This window comes from Macaca nemestrina, chromosome 12, assembly GCF_043159975.1.
Source record: "Macaca nemestrina isolate mMacNem1 chromosome 12, mMacNem.hap1, whole genome shotgun sequence".
Lineage (NCBI taxonomy): Eukaryota > Metazoa > Chordata > Mammalia > Primates > Cercopithecidae > Macaca > Macaca nemestrina.
Genome location: NC_092136.1, coordinates 34,530,655 through 34,549,932, shown reverse-complemented (window position 1 = coordinate 34,549,932; position 19,278 = coordinate 34,530,655). Strand labels below are relative to the sequence as shown.

General features: G+C 38.7%; 1 protein-coding gene and 1 long non-coding RNA gene across 14 annotated transcripts in view; one reads left to right on the top strand and one right to left on the bottom strand.

The window, feature by feature from the left end:
• The window catches only part of LOC105471497 (doublecortin domain containing 1), a 503,306-nt gene that overhangs the window by 47,382 nt on the left and 436,646 nt on the right, over positions 1-19,278 (bottom strand). For 12 of the 13 annotated variants that reach the window (XR_011610715.1, XM_011723979.3, XM_071074912.1 and 9 more), the window contains 7 exons: positions 16,744-16,843; positions 13,599-13,734; positions 11,839-11,998; positions 7,928-8,086; positions 6,557-6,757; positions 2,409-2,502; positions 34-204 (listed from right to left, as the gene is read on the bottom strand). Coding sequence is in view for 12 of the 13 variants with exons in the window: in XM_011723979.3 (XP_011722281.2) it covers positions 34-204; positions 2,409-2,502; positions 6,557-6,757; positions 7,928-8,086; positions 11,839-11,998; positions 13,599-13,734; positions 16,744-16,843 (1,021 nt within the window). In the remaining variant the exon portion in view is untranslated. The remainder of the gene's footprint in view (positions 1-33; positions 205-2,408; positions 2,503-6,556; positions 6,758-7,927; positions 8,087-11,838; positions 11,999-13,598; positions 13,735-16,743; positions 16,844-19,278) is intronic. The other variant, XM_071074911.1, reaches the window with a different exon arrangement.
• LOC105471499 (uncharacterized) overlaps positions 1-19,278 on the top strand; it is a 34,114-nt gene that overhangs the window by 10,784 nt on the left and 4,052 nt on the right. The gene's annotated exons all lie outside the window — the stretch shown is intronic.

Genomic DNA, 19,278 nt, shown 5'->3' with positions numbered 1-19,278 from the left:
TTCTTTTATCTTTGAGAGGAAGGAACCACTTACTGGTTGATCAATGTTTTCCTCTTTAATCACAGATGATGTACAGACGCCAGCATAATTTGCTGATGTAATTTCCTTATCCAAGGCAGTGCTATGAAAGGCCACAAGTGCTTTTATATCTTTCATGTAACGCCACTTTTGATTGGCAGCTCCATTGTTGTATGGCTTATATTTCTGAAAAAAAGAGGCAAAATATGGAGGCAAGTGAGTTCATGGGAGGGTTATAGTGGTCTTGTTTTTCATTGCATAAATCCAGAAAGTGCAGAGAATTACTCATAATCCCACCATGCAGTAACAACTACTACTCTTGAAATTTTAGTGATTAGATATGAAATCTTTTTTATCTTTATAAATACACATTATTTGATTAACAAAAATAGAATCATAAAATGCATACAATTTGGTAACTGCAATTTTTTTTCTTAACAATATTCCCTGAACCTTTTTCTAACATCTTGTAAAAATATATACCATTTCATTGTAGGGATATTTTACTAATCTTCAATAGTTAAACATGTAGGTTCTTTCTCAAAATTTCTCTAAAATAAACAAATAGTGTAAATAAATGTTTGGGAAATCCATGATAATTTTTAGGACGAATTTCTAGAAGTAGAGTTGCTGATAAAAAAATCATTTTAAAGATTATATCAAAATGCCTTCTAGAGAAATTATTTTACTTTGCACTTGTGCTAATAGTATACTAAATGACCCATTTTCCTTACATTCTTGCCAAAAAATGGGCAATATTTCCAAAACACGAATATAATAAATGAAAAAAAGTACCTTGTTGCTATTTTAATTTACATTTCATTGATTATCAAAGAGGTTTATTTCTTAAGTACATTCAGTTAAACATGTAATAGAAACAATATATTTATTCTAATTGTGAAAGTTGGCTCAAGTACAAGTAAAGAAATAGTTTCAATTGAACAGAACTTAAACCAGTAGACTAGTCCTAATTAAATATATCATAACACCTCAAGGAACTTTTGTAATAAATAACATCTACTTTACCAAGCGAGAGCTTGATAGCAAAGAAGAAAATAAATGAGTCCCAAGAATTGATTTAATGGGTCAGACAATAAAGCCTCCCTCAGAGGTCTGAAAAACCAAAGACTGTATTTTCAAGGGACAGAAAAGGGTCTAGTAGCATTAACCTGCTATGCCTCATTTTTATTATTTTACATGAACTTTAATATTTTCTCACAAACCAGTTGTTTCAATAAATGCAACACTAGCAACAAAAAATTCTTGAAAGGTAATCCAAATTACCTTGGGGTCAAATTATTTCTTACAAAATGGTAACCTTGGGAGAAACCATCCATATCTATAATTTTATGAAAATGATTAAGGTACTAAAATTGTATGTGTATGGGGTTGTATCTCACTGTGGTCTGTACTGAAGAGGCACCTGACAGAGAAGAACGTATTGTTATATGTACTGTATCTCCTAGAATAATTTTTTAGTCCATATTTTTCACCAGGATAGAAGACTTAATTAAGCTTTGATATTTGTCCAGATTGCTATGTCTCAATTTTGGATTCAGGGCCTGCAAAACAAGTTGCCTCGTTGCTATTGAAAACACAGAATAAAACAAATGTTATTTGGAGGCAATCTATTCTGTTCAACAAGAGGATGGAAAATACTGAGGAGGACACAGAAAGTAAATGCAAAGCAGGAATGCTTCTACACTTTCTCCCTTACTAGCAAGGAAAAACACATACTCGTTTAAGAGTGGTTTTGGTTATAAGCATGTGAGAATGACAGAAAAATATGAAAGAGAAAAAAAGATCTTCCTAGGTCTTTGTCCAAAACTCAAATGAAGCCAGACTTCTCTGGAGTCTCCATAAATTGTCTGGCTGCTATAAGCATTTGCAACAGTGAATGAAAAGAGAATTTCAAATGGGTCGTTTGGTAGAATTAACATTGATGATCTTGCATCCTTCGGGAAGACCTCCCTGACTAGGTTCTTTCTCTCCAGCTGCCAAGGCCTTTAGAAACGGGAGCCTTGCATATGTTCCTGATGATCAAATTTAGGTGCATCTAATAGCCATCCACCTGCCTGCAGCCACCACTGAGACCATAAGCTTCATGAATGCTGTTGGGACAATTTCTCATGCTTGCCATTGGGTTTGATTTCAGTAACTAGCATAGTGCCTGACATGCAGCAAGCCCACAATCACCATCTGTTGGATTAAACTAAATTAAGAGGTACATAAACATGTTCAATTTAAAATCTAGGCAGACTATTGTAAATATTTTAACAACATTCAAATAGGATTCTAAGACAGTTTTCTTTTCCACTACAAGGAAGCATAAAGCTTTACTTAAATTTAATTAAAAGGCCATGACTAATCTTTAGCCATACGTATCTTACCTGAACAATAACTGGATAGCCACAAACTTCATTTCCAGTCTTGGTCATAGACACCGCCAGCACAAGGTCAGGGTTACTCACCAGGTGAAAGGTCCTTGGGAAAACAGGATTAGCCACATTACAAAGTAGCATGACCAGATTAGATCTCCCTCTGTGCCACTTAGCACTGTGTTGCCTCTCAGCTCCATGCATGCTCTGTAATAATGAATGTGAATCCTTTAAGAATTTCTCCCCCACAGTAAGTGTGATGTTAAGCTTTCTCAGTAGAGAGTGCTGGAAGAAGACTGCAGGATGAAGGGGCTCTCCGGCTCTTTCTGGCTGTGGCAGGGGGTCAGCAGTTGGGAGTAAGAATACCCAGTGATGTTCTGCTCCAGCCAGGTGCCCAGGATGCAGGTCTCCCGGCACCTTCATAGCCCAGGCTTGCCTATTGTTCCTTTGCTCAGTGCCTGCCTGACATGGACACCACATGCTTCAGGCCTCCTAGTGTACCAGCACCCCATTCCCTCTGCATGCTGGTGTGCCCAGCAACCGACTGCACCCCCCTATATGTTCCGGAGTATTATGTCCTGCTCACTCAGTGTTATGGTTTGAATGCCCTTCCAAAACTCATGTTGAAACTTAATTCCCAATGTGGCAGTATTAAGAAGTGGAGTCTTTAAGAGGTGATTGGATAAAGAGGGGTCTGCCTGGATTAATCCATAGATGAAAGGGCTAATGGATTAATAGGTCATCATGGGAGTGAAACTAGTGGGTTTATAAGAAAAGGAATGTGACGCCATGTGCTGTGCTGTATGATGCCCTGTGCTGTATGATGAGCTGTGCCATCTCAGGGCTCTAGAGAGTCCCCAGCAGCAAGAAAGCTCTCACCTGATGCACCCCTTAACGCTGGAATTTCCAACCTCAATAACTGTAAGAAATAAATTTCATTTCTTACAAATTACCCAGTTTCAGGTATTTCCTTCCTTCTCTTCCTTCCTTCCTCCCTCCCTCCCTCCCTCCCTCCCTCCCTCCCTCCCTCCCTCCCTCCCTCCTTTCTTTCTTTCTTTCTTTCTTTCTTTCTTTCTTTCTTTCTTTCTTTCTTTCTTTCTTTCTTTCTTTCTTTCTTTCTTTCTTTCTTTCTTTCTTTCTTTCTTTCTTTCTTTCGATGGAGTCTCACTCTGTCACCTGGGTTAGAGTGCAGTGTCACGATCTCAACTCACTGCAACCTCTACCTCTTGGGTTCAAGCGATTCTCCTGCCTCAGCCTCCCGAGTAGCTGGTACTACAGGCATGTGCCACCACACCCAGCTAATTTTTGTGTTTTTAGTAGAGACGGGGTTTCACCATGTTGGCCAGGCTGGTCTCAAACTCCTGACCTCAGGTGATCCTCCCACCTCAGCCTCCCAAAGTGCGGGGATTACAGGCGTGAGCCACCGTACCCAGCCCAGTTTCAGGTATTCTGTTATAAGTAACAGAAAATAGACTAAGACACCCAGCCACCACAGACAAACTCTGGCCAGGCATGCCAGTAAAACTGCTCTGCAATTCAGTGGAATGGAACCATACCTTTTCTAATGAGTCCTGAACCCCAGCCTTGGGGAGGGGACCCCATTGCAAGTTTATCCTTTCTTGGGCAGTCTCTTTCAGCCATAGGGTGATATATATTATACACATATGTAATGTACATGGGTATATATACCCTAATTTACTGCCTGGGTAAAATATGGAGGATAAAAAGACTGTGGTTAACATAAATGTAATTTTCCACTGAGTTCTACTGCATAGTGTAACGCACGGTTCTCTAGGTTTCATCGGCTTATCCAAACAAATGAGTTTTAAAAGCCACCCATCTACATGAAAGAGAACAATATGCTAAGGGAAGATGTGCAATAAAGCTCAGAATTACTGTTACTGTGCAAACACACTTCTGCCGTGGGACATATATGATTCTGAATCATGCCCACACCTAATCAACAAGACTTCTGCAAAACCTCTCTTGTCCAAGTCTGTCTGGGTGTTCCTAGAGGGTGACTTGTGCTCATGAGCAAATCCTGTCCCACTGGGTCCCCAATGCTCCACCTCTTCTCTCTGGACTCTGACATTTCCCATGAGGGATCAACCAATATCACCATGTCCCTTCCACTAACTGCCTCTCTTTTCCGTGGCTTGACATGAGGAGCTCCCAAGATGACAAAAGTATAGAATGTTCTGCAAAGTGGGAGGAGATGGAAAGAAACTGTCCTTCTATTTTGTGTTACACATGGTTAGATTTTCCAAGGCAGTGCTACACATGACCCAACATCTCATAGAGTTTTAGACTGACTTATCTTTTTTGTTTTCCCTTAAAGTCTTCTTCTCCTTCTTTCTCCACAGCAGTCATAATGAAAGGAAGGAAGAAAGAAACAAAACAAAACAACACTGACAGACACTGAGTAAGATTCAGAACTAGTATTCTCTTCCAATGACCAAGTAATCCTGGGTCAAACTCATGCAATGGCTTTCTCTTGCCGCAGGGTCACATTCTCATTCCCCATGCATGTCCACCCAAATTTATCAGCCATGCTCAAATTCCAATTTAGGTTTAAGTGGGGACCTCTACTGTAATACAGAAAACCGAGGCAGTAATATAAATTGCTAAATACAGTGTAGAAATGAGGAAACACTAGGATGTTAGCTCCATAAGGGTAAAGATTTTTTATCTGTTTTGTTCTTCGTAAAGCAACAGCTCCTAAAACACTGCCCTCAATAACCATTGGTAGCTGAATGAATGAATTCTGGTTCCATATGGCAAACCATTCATAGAAACAAAAGCCTGCTGTCCTACCTCCACATTGCAAAGGCAGCTTAGCCCAGGTGAATGGGGTAAAGAAACACTTTCACCAGGTCTGTCTACACAGTTGCTTTTCCCATATTTTCTAACAACAGCCCAGCAAGTTCTCCTTGCTGGAGGCTTTGCTCATCTCAGTGGGCAGAATAAGACCAGCTCCTCTCCTGCCCACGTAGGGCCTGCTGCTGCCGCCTGCTGAAGCTTGTGCAACCTCCCTCAAAGTACTGATTCATAAGCCTTTTCATCACAGAACTTTTGAGAAGCCAGTGAAAATCTCAGCTCTTTCCCAGAAAAAAATAAATTGCACAGATGCACAAACATACATTTTGTACACTATTTCAAGAGATTAAAGAGGTCCCTGGAGACCCACCATATCACACTAATGGTAGAATTTGAAGCAAACCAATCTAAAAAACAGGGAATTGTTTTCTTTTTTGTTCATTAAAGAAATGTTCCATACGCACCAAAAAAGAAAAAAAGAGAGAGAGAGAGAGAAATGTGTAATCAACCAGCATGGACCTAACAGCTATCAACATTTTGCCATTCTCGTTTCATCCATTCCCCTCAAGTTTTAAAATTTTTGTTCATGATAGAATGTCTTACAACAAATCTAAGATAGCTTTTAATTTTATCTGTAAATACTACAATATGTTTCCAACTTATCAGGACTTTTTTTTTTAACATAACCATTGAACCATTATTGCACCCAACAAAATTAACAGGACTTCCTTAATGTCATCAGATAGCCAAGCTGTTTTATATTTCTCCTGATTATCTCAAAAATAACTTTTGTACAGTACTGTAGTTGGTTTAAATTTGGATCCAGGACCAGACACTGAATTAGGTTGATATATTTGCTAAGATAGGAATTAGTTTATACTGCATGAGTGGAAATCACAAATTGGTTATTTTATGAAGGTGGAGGAGAGAGGGAAGGTGTGTGTTGGGGGAAGGATGGGGAGTAAGTTAATGAAAAGTATCAAAAAAATTGAAAATTGGGGACTTTTTAGAATTCTTATTTGATCTCTTCATTTCATAAAAATGACATTGATGAGAGTTTGGTCTTCAGTCCAATGGCCAGATAAAACTGTATACCCAGGAGATCAGAGTGAAGATTCCTTCTCTGAATCTGATTGTAGATAAATTGTATGTAGCTTACCTAGCATTTACATTTGATTTTATTCCCTTCCTCTTCTTTGGCTAGGATAAAGAATTATCAGCTAAGTTAAATAGAAGACCCAGAACTCTCAAATATAGTTCAGCTTGTTCTGTGGGGTCCATGCTAGACTTATTAGGATCCTATTCACCTTTTGATATATTAAATGCAAATATAATGTGATTACCTGCTGTCTTCCTGATGTATCCAGCGCTGATTACTACCATCAGATTTCTTCTCCACCAAAACCACCTCCATGCCTGACCAGAGACTGGGACCTTGAACCCCCAAGACTAGCTGAGGAGCAGCAAGGCTTATAATCTGCCCATCTCTGTACTCGAACTGCTGATGGCAATGCTTGTGCAATTTACTATGCTTTGGTGAACAGCTGAGACAAAGAAACCTCCATTAGTGGCAGAAAAATGTCTCATGCATTTGATCCTGCACTTGATGTGCTGGGGATTATAAGTTCTGTTGGTGAGAGCTCCAATATGAACCATGTGAATTTGCAATGATAGACCATAGCATTAGAATGACAGCAACGCTACTAGCACTGCACTTCTAAGCTGACATAAGAAGTAGAATTCTGAGCTTATTTTGTAACAGAAATAAATGTTTACCAGGAGAATATTTGAAAATTCATTAGCAAAGAGAAAAGAACTTCAGTTGACAAGGTAATTTAAAGAGGAAAAAGTAAAATTTAAAATTAAGTAAGAGAACAGGGCCAGGGGCATGTAGAATCAAAACAGAGAAATAAGGGAATTCTGTTCAAACTATGATTGTTTCTATCCTCTGTCTACAGTATCCCTCGAAACAGAACACCATTCTCCAAGTTTTAAACTCACCTCTGACAATTCATAGCACATCATAAAATAATGATGAATTAATAATTTAAATGGCTCTCTTAAGGATCTTATATTAAGCAGAATTAACATGTTACATATCACAACACATTGTCAATTAAATTAATCTATAAACATCTAATAGGCCCCTACTATGTGCATGGCCTCGTACTAAATGTTGAAGTGTCAAAAACATTTAATTCACATGTTCCAGTAACTGCTGTAATGTCAAGTATCTAAAGATTATGAAATAATACAAAGTATTAGATTATGAAATAATACAAAGTACTATATATTCCTGTCATTTCATTGGACATTGACAAAAAACATTAATAAGGAAGAAACTGCATTTTCTTAATTTCTTAAAAACATCAGGGCATCTTAAATGCTTATTCATAAGTTCACTCGCACACTCATTCAACAAATATACAGGCTCTGTGCTAAGTTGTCAGGAGGCAAAGGTGGATAAGCATACTGTTTAATAGAAAAAACACAAATGAGTAAGAGATTATATGCTGAGCAAAATAAACCAAAGAGTAAAGGATGTCCCTGCAAAATTTCGTAAATATTTTAATCAAAACCATAAGACAAAAATGTGCATGTTGATAGAAACAGCAGCTAACAGCAGTGAAAACTCTTAGGAATATATGTGTCCCAAGGTGAGAAAACTAACACTAGACAGAAATCTTTAAGAGGATTCCTTTGCAACTTTTTACCTGTATTTCTTCTGTGGTTCCACATTTTCAAAGAGCCCTTTTTCCATTTTCTTTGGAAGACTGTCATCCTCATCAAAGTCATGCGAAGCTTTCTGCCAGGCATACCTGAGAAGTGTGTGACAAGCCTTCATTCGAAGATGAGCTCTTGCATGTGAATCTCTATCAGGGTTCAGAAGCAAACACTAATCTAAGAAATCTCATTTGTGCTCATAAAATTTTTTTCTGAGGTGTAGTCTGATCATATTCTGCAGGATGTTGGTGGATCTATAAATCTTATTTCCATAAGGGTACCTGATATTTGAAATTCACATCTTACTAATACATCATTTAGATCTTTTAATATAAGGCTACAAATAAAATCCCTCAATCACATAATAAACAGCATTCATCTTTGTCATGTTTACTCAGAAAAAAATGAGACCATGTATTGTATTTCAAAAATCATAAAGATTGACTACTCGGTAGTTTGAGAAATTCACAATGAACATGTAATGAGACTCCCTCTGTCTACCCCATAATTGGGTCATAATTCTGACTCGAACAGTACAGCCTAGATTACCCGGTTTTGTAAAGTTTACTCATTAGACAAGGCTAAGAAATCTTAACTTTTCCAAGATTTCTCTACAGAGAAATCTAGGGAAACTCAAATAGCATCTGCACAGATAAGCCAGCTTTTGACAGAGAATAATACAATAAACAGAGTAAATAGTCATAGTTTGAATAATTGAGTCAGCCTTCTGACTTCATATTAAAATGAAGATATAAAGGGGATCAATAGCTGCCATATAGATCTGTATATATAAATTTCCAGGCCACTGTTGAGAGCACATTTGCCTTCAGTGGGATCGTGATATGAGGACTGTTTGATTGAGGAAGGATAAATATACAGGCAAAGCAGCAAGCCTATTTCAGCACTCTAAATCTGCATACCTGTAAATAAAGTTCTCTGGGACAGACTGATCACCAAGGTGCTTGTGATAATTTGATGTAACTACAAGCATTATTAAATTACCAAAATCTTCAGGGACAATTCCTGTGCTAGCAGAGCTGACCGTACTCTTTTCAAATGTAATAGAAGTATTACATGTAGATTTGAAACTGGTGGGTAATGACTGCCTCATTCAGAACTGCAGGCAGCACAAGCGGCTTCTCGAGGCAAAACTCTCCTTTTACAGTTAAAAAAACAACAGTGCCATCTTGTGTTAAAAATAAAAACCACAGCTTTCTCACCAATTCCATTTCTTTGAGGAAAAGAGAGAGAGGGAAAAAAAGTCATTCTTAGCTTTAACAAAGTTAGAAAGATGCAAACAAGATTCTTCACCCAAATCCAGAGGTTTAATTTTCTTACTCGGAATTTCTCTATCAGCTCTTGAACTTCCTGGCAAATAAGGTATAGTCAGGTCAGTTTTAGAACAGTCATTTTTCAGTCCATCTTGCTTTATTAATTGATTTGTTCATTCATCGAACAAATCATTCGTTAGTTATTCACTCCTTTAATCAATATTTATTGAACATCTACAAGACAGGTAAGTTATCAGTGCTCATGGAGTTTACATTCTAGTGGGAAGAAGAGAGATTAAATAGACAAGTAAATGAATAAACAAGATAAATGCCATACGTTGAATAAAATAGGATATTGTAATGGAAATTGACTGGGATGGGGTAAGGTTTACTTTAGCAATGAAGTCAAAGAAGGCTTCTCTGAGAGGTGATGTTTGAATTGAGACATAGACAATAGGAAGGAGCCAGTCACGTGAGGATCTAGAGGGAGAGCCTTCCAAGCAGAGAAAAGAACAAATGAAAATGCGATGAAGCAAGATTATGGTTAGCCCATTTGAAGAACAGAAAGACAGTGGTGTGACAGGCAGTGAGTGAGGGGATGGTAGTTCTAGACGAGGCTTAAGAGGTGGGCAGGTACCTGTGATTCAGTGAGGAAATGAGAAAGTTTGCCCTACACTCTATGTTCCAAAAGTCTTTTTATCCTGCAAAGCACAAAAATGGTAGGCAAGTGCTACCAGAATTGCTTTTCCATTTTTCTTATTGTTTGTGCCAGATACCTTTATGATAAAAAAGCAATCAAGAAGGATCCTTCTAGACTGATGTTCTAGCTGCTGGCTTTATGCATGTCCCTCCTTAAATCATCCCATTTTTCAAATATGCAAAAACCTCCAAACAAGCACATTTAAGGAAGTCTGGGAAAAATCTTACAGTGACTTCCTAATGTAAGATGATTTAGGATGATTTCAGGATTGTGTCATCAGAAATGGTTCAAATGACTAGTGACAGCCTGGAAAATAGATAACCCAGGGTATTAAAAAATATATCAAAATAGTTTAAGAGCTGCCAAGTAGAAGAGGAATAGGGCATAATACAGAGAAACACATGGAATAATAAGATGGAGATGGTCTAAATAATTGTTTAAATGTTAGAATGGGCCTCCTTGAAAACAGTGATCTCTCTGTTATTAGGAGTATTCAAGAAGAGGCTTGAGCAAAAGAGCCTGCTTGGAATATGCAGGAGATGCCTGCATTGTACTCTGAGAGAACCCAATCACTTTTAACCTCAAGGACCCCAGGCCATCACGAAATCCCTGATTCAGAACAATGAGAATCTTTGCTCTCAAAAATGTTTCTTTCTTTTCTCTTACTTTCTGTTTATTTTTTTTCCAAGTGCAGACTAAATTACTCAAAGGATAGATGACACTTCCTTTAGAAGGGGATGTGAAAGTTTGTGGTAAATTCCTTGACTGTTGAGAAAGATGCCATCTAAGACTAATCATTCTCTCTGAAAAATGCCTTCTGGTGCCTTTGTTACTGTCAGTCATAGGACCAAATGAATCACCTATCCGAATAAGGAAGTTTGGTTTCTAAAAGTTCATATTCTTATAATTGAGGATAGAAACAATTCATAACAATGATATATAAGTTATTCTCACAATTATTGCGGTGGTAATTGGCCAGGTATTTTTGGTTTTATAATTTGAAACACATTCAATCTTTCCTTCGTTTATTCAGTAAATGATGATTAGAACCCACGTGACAGAGTCTTTGCCCTCAACAGTTCCCAGGCTGGTAGAGGGAGGGGTAGGCAAGGGAGTACATTGCCACGTACAGTCATTGCTGTAATTGACTTCAATGCTAAAGAGTCATTCTACAGATAAGTACGGGGCAAGTAAAGGCACTGCAGTGGAGAGAAATTCGTATGTGGCTCAGAGGTCTGCAACAGAACATAAATAGAATGTGCAATATGCAGGCAACAGCTTGTTGTTGCTGAGCTGGAGGTTGGAATTCATGTGTCAGAAAAAGACAGTGGGCATGGGAATGCAAATGAGGGTCAATGACAGGCATGAACCAAGGTCAGAAGGTCTTGGGATTCCAGATGAATAAGTTTTTTCTGTCTGCAATAGGTAGCCCTTAAAAAAACTATGTGAAAAGGATTGTGCATTAGAAAGTTAATCGTCTACAGTTTAACTTAGAGGGAAATTGGAAGGAAGATATTATGGCAACAGAGAGCAATCAGAAAGCTATTTCAATGATCCAGAATGATAACTGTATATTAACATGTGTCTAGCTTGAACTTAGGGAAGAAGCTTAATTTATCCTGAAGTCAATATTTATGGAAACAAAACTTGATGAATTCCTCAAATAAATGTTTTCTATCCTAAAATTCTAGCCTTTTAAAAATAATAACATTATAACAATATTACTGAAAATAGACCATTGTGATGGTTGAACATTGAAGCTGTAGTTGTATCATTTTGCTGGAAAACTAATTAAATACTAGCTCTTCACCTGCCATTAGTTTCACAAACTTGGCATGAGCTCCCTGCATGGGCTCTGTGCTGTTATCGGGCTAATGAGCTGAGTTCAAACAGCAGACAGGTAGCTTTTCGGGCTACATTGATTACTTACAGAATTTCACTGGAAGCATTTTCCGTTGTTAGAGCATCTTTTTGCATTTGCTTTTCTTCTGGTTCTGTAACTTGCTTCTCTTCTCCAAAAAGTGCTACAGGTTTATGCACAGCAAGCTTGCTTCCAGATACAATGTCACTTTGGACTTCTAAAACAAGAGCTGAGCAGAAATTCACAAATTGCAAGGACATATTAGTTACAATTGCAGAGCATCAGGAATTTAGAAACACACACTAAAATACAAATGCAAAAAAAAAAAATCCATCTATTTGGTCTATTCATAGGTTATTTATTAAACTCAGTTGAATTTAATTTTAATTTTTGTAGATTCTTTACTCTCAAGATATCCTTAGTCAAAAATACTAAAAATAGGTCTTTCCAAAGATCAGTTATTCTATATTGTAATTATTCAAATGGGCTACATTATTTAGATATGTTTCTAGATCATTCTCTGGGATCCAAAACTCATCAGTGGACGTCCCAATCCCAGTCCCAGTGAAAGCCTTGAACGACACATGCAAAGTTTTACTATACAGTGTTCAATATATATCACAGGGCAATGTTTTAAATTATACTAATGTTTTTTGTCTCTTTTTCTTTTCTCTATATGGACTTTTGTCCTGGTTCCTGGAGAAAACTTAAGGGAAGGAGGAGGATCATGAGGAAATCAGAACTTGAATAAAATAAAAGCAAAAGTCCAAAGATAGTTTTTGACATTCAAACAGCACATTGCCGTCGACCATGGAAGTTAGGATGATACAGTCATGATCTATGGTTTCTCCAAAAGCCTGTAGTTCCCACTTAGTGTATCAAGGGTTTAACTTCAGGATTGACCTGGAGAAAAACCACCACTCCTGAGTCAGAGGGGATTTGGGGAACAAGACAGAGAAAGCCAGAAAACTAGCACAGTGTATCCTGATTCTCTCTGCAGGCTTCACTTTGGGTATCTTAGTTAAACTGGGGAAACAGTGAGGACACTGTCCATTGTTTAGGACACCAGCCATTGTTGAGGACACCATGATGACGTCCCCTTTCTAGCTACCCTTGCTACTCCAGTCTGAAGCACAGCCAGCCATGTGAACTGGGATCTGGTTTCTGAGAGGTGCAGCTAAGACCCAGGAGTTGCTGAGAATCTTTTTGGGGAACTTTCCAAAAGTGTGTGCCAAGCAGGGGTGAGGTGGCTCTGTAGCAAGAACTGCAGAGATGACCACTCAGTCATAGCCAGGCTCCAGAGGGCCACAGGAAGCAGAGAGAAGGCTGAGTCAGGGAGGAAGCACACCCACCCAGAGTATCGTCTGAACCAAAAGAAGGAACCACAAGTCACTCCAGTCATAGACTTCAGCCAGCAGAGCCCAGGAAGCAAGAAGATCTGCATCCCAAGTGCTTTCTTTCTATCTTAGAGAGGAACTTAACATGAGAGTCTGGAGATAGAGAAATCTGAAAGCTCTCCCTAAAGGGACTAATTAAATTAATGGATGGAACAAAATGTAAACATGACTGGAGAATGCATGAGGCTCACAAAGAAGGTCAGATCTGTTAACGACAAAATAAAAAGATTATGTTTTCTTTGCACATTCAAACTGTAGTGTAAACTAAAATACTCAATCCTGTCAAACATATAAATGACTTTAAAGAGTTAAACAGCAAGATGCAGAGGTGAAATATTACCTGTTTAAACAAACTTTGACTTTTTTAAAAACAGTATCATCAAGCCTTTCATTTTGGCTGCATATATTAAGGTAAATAATTCCAATGCTTACTTTCTATTTTATGTATGCTACAGAAGATTTCAATTTTGGAAATGTCTGATGCTAGGTTCCTCAGGAAGATTTGTTTCTTTTGTTGAGCAATGGACAGGTCAGGATTGATCCAGTGTTCTCCACATGAAACATATACCTATCAAACAAAGCATCTCTTATCCTGTATATAATTGTCACAGCAGCATTATCTGTAATAATCTAAACTGGAGACAATCAAAAAAATCAAAATGTACTATTAATATAATAGGTGAATGATTAAAGAAAACTGTGGTGCCATGGAATACCACTCAGTACTTTCAAAAAAAATCAAACTGCTGATAAAGGCAACAGCTTTAATGAATTTCAAGAGTTTTGTATTAAGTGAAAAAACTGTCTTTGTATTGTACCATATTATTTTTGCAACATCCTGTGAATCTATAATTATTTCAAAACAAAAGTTTAAAAAAATAATTGTTTAAGAAGAAGAGGGAAGAAAGGAAGAAAAGAGGAAGGGAGTGAGGGAGGGAAGGAGGTAGAAAGGAAGGGAGGAAAGAAGGGAGCAAGGGAGGGACGCAGGGAGAGAGGGAGGAAGGTAGGAAAGAAGGAAAGAAGGAATAAATTAGAGATTGGCAAAATTAGAGATTGGGAAACTATCCCTAAAACCCAAATCTGGTCCCCTGTCTTTTTTTGTGAGTACAGTTTTATTAGAACACAGCTATGCCCATTCATTTACATGTTGTCTATGGCTGCTTTCATGCATCAGAGCAGAGCTGATATACAGCAGGCACCATATGGCCCACAAAACCTACAATATCTACTATATCATTCTTTACAGAAAATGTTTAATGACCCCTGGTATAAATGAATTTGTAGTACAAACACCAAAATGTCAGTGTGGATATTTCCAGGTGACAAGATTATGGATGATACTTTTCCTCCTCTCCTCCTTTTTTTGCTTTTATGTATTTTTAAATGTCCTTAAATGGATAAATATTTCTTTACAGATGAGAAAAGAAAGTGATATATTGAAAAAGGCTCAGTAAGAAGAAAGAGAACCTCAGTGCTGGCTTTTCTGGTCATTGCAAAGTCATTATTACAAACATTCAACATTCTATGTAGAAGACCCAGGGAAAACTTCAAATAATAATACTAATAATAGTAAATATATATTACTATTACTAATATTATTATTTGAGATGGACTCTTACTCTGTAGCCCAAGCTAGAGTGCACTGGCATGATCTCGGCTCACTGCAACCTCTGCCTCCAGGGCTCAAGTGATTCTCATGCCTCAGCCTCCTGAGTAGCTGGAACTACAGGCACCTGCCACTACGCCCAGCTAATTTTTTGTATTCTAGTAGAGGGAGGGTTTCGCCATGTTGCTCAGGGTGGTCTTCAACTCCTAAGCTCAGGTGATCCACCTGCCTTGGCCTCCCAAAATGCTGGGATTACAGGTGTGAGCCACCGTGCCCAGCCAAAAATTTCTTCTTTTGAACAAAAGATTCTTTTTTCTCTTTTGGACATATTTAATGATGTAACTAACTGTTTATGTTTTCATTTTCATGTTACTCTTCAGAGCAGTGACAGATTAATTTCTAGCAAATATACAATCACTCCTGGCTCCATCTTATCCTCCTTCCACTCATACCTGCTTTGCCATGGTGGCCTCATCTATACTTACCATTAAATTAATTTTTTGTATTGTATGATTTAATGTAATCTACCTTAAATTCATTCTTTAAAAAACCCACAGTGGGCCGGGTGCAGTGGCTCACGCCTGTAATCCCAGCACTTTGGGAGGCCAAGGCTGGCAAATCACGAGGTCAGGAGATCGAGACCATCCTGGCTAACACAGTGAAACTCCGTCTCTACTAAAAAGACAAAAAAGTAGCCGATCTTGCTGGAGGGCGCCTGTAGTCCCAGCTACTTGGGAGGCTGAGGCAGGAGAATGGTGTGAACCCGGGAGGCGGAGCTTGCAGTGAGCCGAGATCGCACCACTGCACTCCAGCCTGGGTGACAGAGTGAGACTCTGTCTCAAAACAAAAACAAAAACCCACAGTGAATAGCATAGCAGAACAAACAAAAACACTAAAAACAAACACACAAAACGCTTGGAGAGACGGCATCAGGATTCAAAATGAGATCTAGCAGTCTCTGAGAACAACAGACTCTCCACCCTGCCATTCTGCCTCTGATATTGGCCATTGATACTTCTGTTTAAGACTCTCTCCAGGACTATTTAGGTTCAGGGCCTGAGTTGAGTTCTGACGAAATGGTACAAGCTTTGTTCTCTGTTCAAAGAATTGTAGGCATCAATCAAGGAAGGTATCTTTTTTTTCTAATTTTTCAAACGGGATGCCTCAAATTCTATAAATGAGGGGAAAAGCTGGGCTGCTAAAGTCCTTCTGCTTTTCAGCCTTCTCCAGTCACCCAAATAGAGTGTGTGAAAAAAGTAGACATAATTTTGTCCCGAAAAAGTGAAATCACCATTTAGTAAGAAACCATTAAACAACTACATTTTGAAGCTCTCAAAAAGAGCAGAGAATTTACCTCCTTCAGAGCAGGAGACAGAAATTACAAATGATTAACAATTTGGCCTTCTCCAGTTTCTTCCTTAATTTCTAGAGTCTAGGATCATGATGAATATTAAGTAGATTAATTCGTCCGGGCGCGGTGTCCCACACCTGTAATCCCACCACTTTGGGAGGCTGAGGCAGGTGGATCACCTGAGCTAAGGAGTTTGAGACCAGCCTGAGCAACATGTTGAAATCCATCTCTACCAAAAATACAAAAAATTAGCCAGGCATAGTGGGACATGCCTATAATCCCAGCTACTCTGGAGGCTTAGGTGGGAGAATTGCTTGAGCATGGGAGGCGGAGGTTGCAGAGAACCAAGACTGCGCCACTGCACTCCAACCTGGGTAACAGAGTGAAACCCCGTCTCAAAAAAAAAAAAAAAAAAAAAAAAAAGTTTAATTTATATACCACTCTGAAAACCATGCCAGAATAATGTTAGCTCTTAGTATTATTTTCTGATGCTTGCTCAGTTAGGATAATTCTGAGAGAAAATAAGGATTAAAATGGAAAGCTTTTTATATTTAAGGGCATTCTTTCTTGGATGGGGTATTCATAAATTAATATTGCCAGGTTCAAATCCATGTCTTTACCAGTTCATCTCTTTGCAGGTCTTTTAAGGCAAATATTTCCTTCCCCTTTTCATTGTACAATCTCCGAGCTGCAGAAGGTAAATTTAAAATCTCAGTGCACCTGTAATAAAAGACACAAAAATTGACCTTGCATACAGAAAGCTTCCAGCAGCAAAGGGAGAAAATAAAAGAAATCAGGGCCCTGAATCCATAATGACAACTCTCTCCGCTGGACTGTTAGTCATAAGCTGGACTCTGGGGCCCGTCAGACCCATTTGCGTCTCATTTTCCTCTCCAAAATGTGGCACTTGGACAAATTATTTAACCTGTCTAAGGCTAGATATCTTACCTTCCAGGGTTTCTGTGAAGATGAAAGGTTGATTTTGAAAAGGGCTCTTAGCACAGTCCCAGACATGACCAATAAATAGCTAGACACACTGCTATTGACTTTTCGTTCCTCGGTATGCCCCACACTTTTCTATTTCTGTGCCTGTGTTCTTTCTCCTACCTAAAAAAAAAATCTTCCTTGGCTTTTTTCTGATGTAGTTTTGCTCTTTCTCCAAGGTTGTCAAAGTCTAATTTGTCACCAAGTTCCTCAGCTCCCTCCACCAGAAGTGATGACTATAGCCCTTTAACTACCTTTGAAATAGACGTTTTTAGCCTGGTTAAACATTGAACACTGATTTCCCACTCCCACAACCCCCTGCCCTCCCAAACAAGCACTGGACAAGCCTTGTGGATTTTGAGATGAATGACAGTTTTGTAGTTCCCTGAGGAGCTCTGAATCTGGTCAGGGAAGAGAAAGGTGAGCCACTGAAGTGTAATATGAAGTCACAGGTGCTGCCATCGGCACCTGGCCAGTGTGCTGTGAGAACAGAGGGGAAAACCAGAGAACCCTTATCTAAGGGAGTGATATTTGGGTTGGGTTTTAAACGATAAACAGGATTTCATCAAAAAGCGCTAGACTGGAGCTGAGTGTATGGACATGAGGAAGGTATGGACCAGATGAAACTGAAAAATAAAGCAGAAACCAACTGAAAGTACTTAGGATTCCAGACTGAGGAACCTGCATTCTAGCCCATAAGCAGCAGAAAGCCATTGAAGGCATTACAGCAATTATGTGGTGTTATCAGGTCTGCTTTTCAGAAAGTTAACTGTCAGAAAGGTGGAAAATGGGCTGGAGGTGGGAGAGGCTGGACCCTAGACAGCAAGCTTTAGGACAGATGTAAATAGACGGAATTGTGAGGAAAAAGTAGAGCTACAGGAGACTGATGGAGCATTTCCTAAACAATACTGTGAGGATATCCTGCCTATGGAAGAAGTAGAAGATTCTTCCTAAATATATTTTGTGTTAGAATGTACTGTTTACAGTAAATGAACTTCAGTTGACTTTATGCTCATCAGCAAGACGTAGCTTTATAATGTTTCTAAATTTTATTTCCTCAATGTGATAAAGCAATTAAACAGATAATCAGGCCCCCCATTTCTCTAAGGCTAGCTTAGAAGTAAATAAAGCAGGTTGGGTATGGTGTTCCATACCTGTAATCCCAGCACTTGGGGAGGCCAAGGTAGGAGGACCACTTGAGGCCAGGAGTTCAAGATCAGCCTGGGCAACATAGCAAGATCCCTAGTTTTAAAGACAGGAGCTATGCCTCCCAGATCCACAGTCAGCTACAGCTCTGCAGCAGTGGAGCTCTTATGCTAATCAGTTCCTTCGAAACGGTAACAAAACCTTCGTGAAGCTATGGTCATGTGCTTTCTCCTTTTCTTTATCGTCTTGCTTTGGATTTTTGTCTCATTTTCTTTCTTCTCCATGTGGCCTTCTCTGACAGCTGTCCCTTACAATGTTCTCTCTCTTTCCTGGTTATATGTAAACCAGGATATATATCATCATATAAATGATCGCTTGATCATTTTCAATTCTGTATGGTTATAAAGACTGCTGCATGTGGCTTTCTGATTGTTTCACTAAGCAAATTTTCTTCCCCAAAAGTTAGTTGGGAGTTCCTTAAGAGCAAGCAATGCCTTGTTTGAGAGAGAGAGAGAGAGAGAGAGAGAGAGGAAGAGAAGAGAAGAGAAGAGAAGAGAAGAGAAGAGAAGAGAAGAGAAGAGAAGAGAAGAGAAAGACACCAAAAACCTCCAGCAGAACATCCAACATTGGTTGATGTACATAATATAAATACAACAGATAACTGTTGATTTAACAGTTGAGGAAAACAAGCCTTGGAGAAGGACAGGGCTTTGCTGAAGACTTTCAGCTAATTAGTGGCAATGCTGGGGTTAAAATAAGTTCCACTGCCTCCTAATCCAGTGGTCTTTCCAATATTCTATGTTGCCAGCAACTTTACAGAAAGTAGAAGGTACCACCACCAACAACAAAAGTCCTGTATCTATTATTTTAAAATGCGACTTATTATACCATTAGATCATACTTCAGTTTTGTAGATGGAAAAATCAATGACAAAGAGAACCTCAAAATTGTCCAGAGTGAATTATTAAATAACTAAAGATAGCATAATTTTCCTTAAACTCAATAAAACTATCCCCTTATATTCG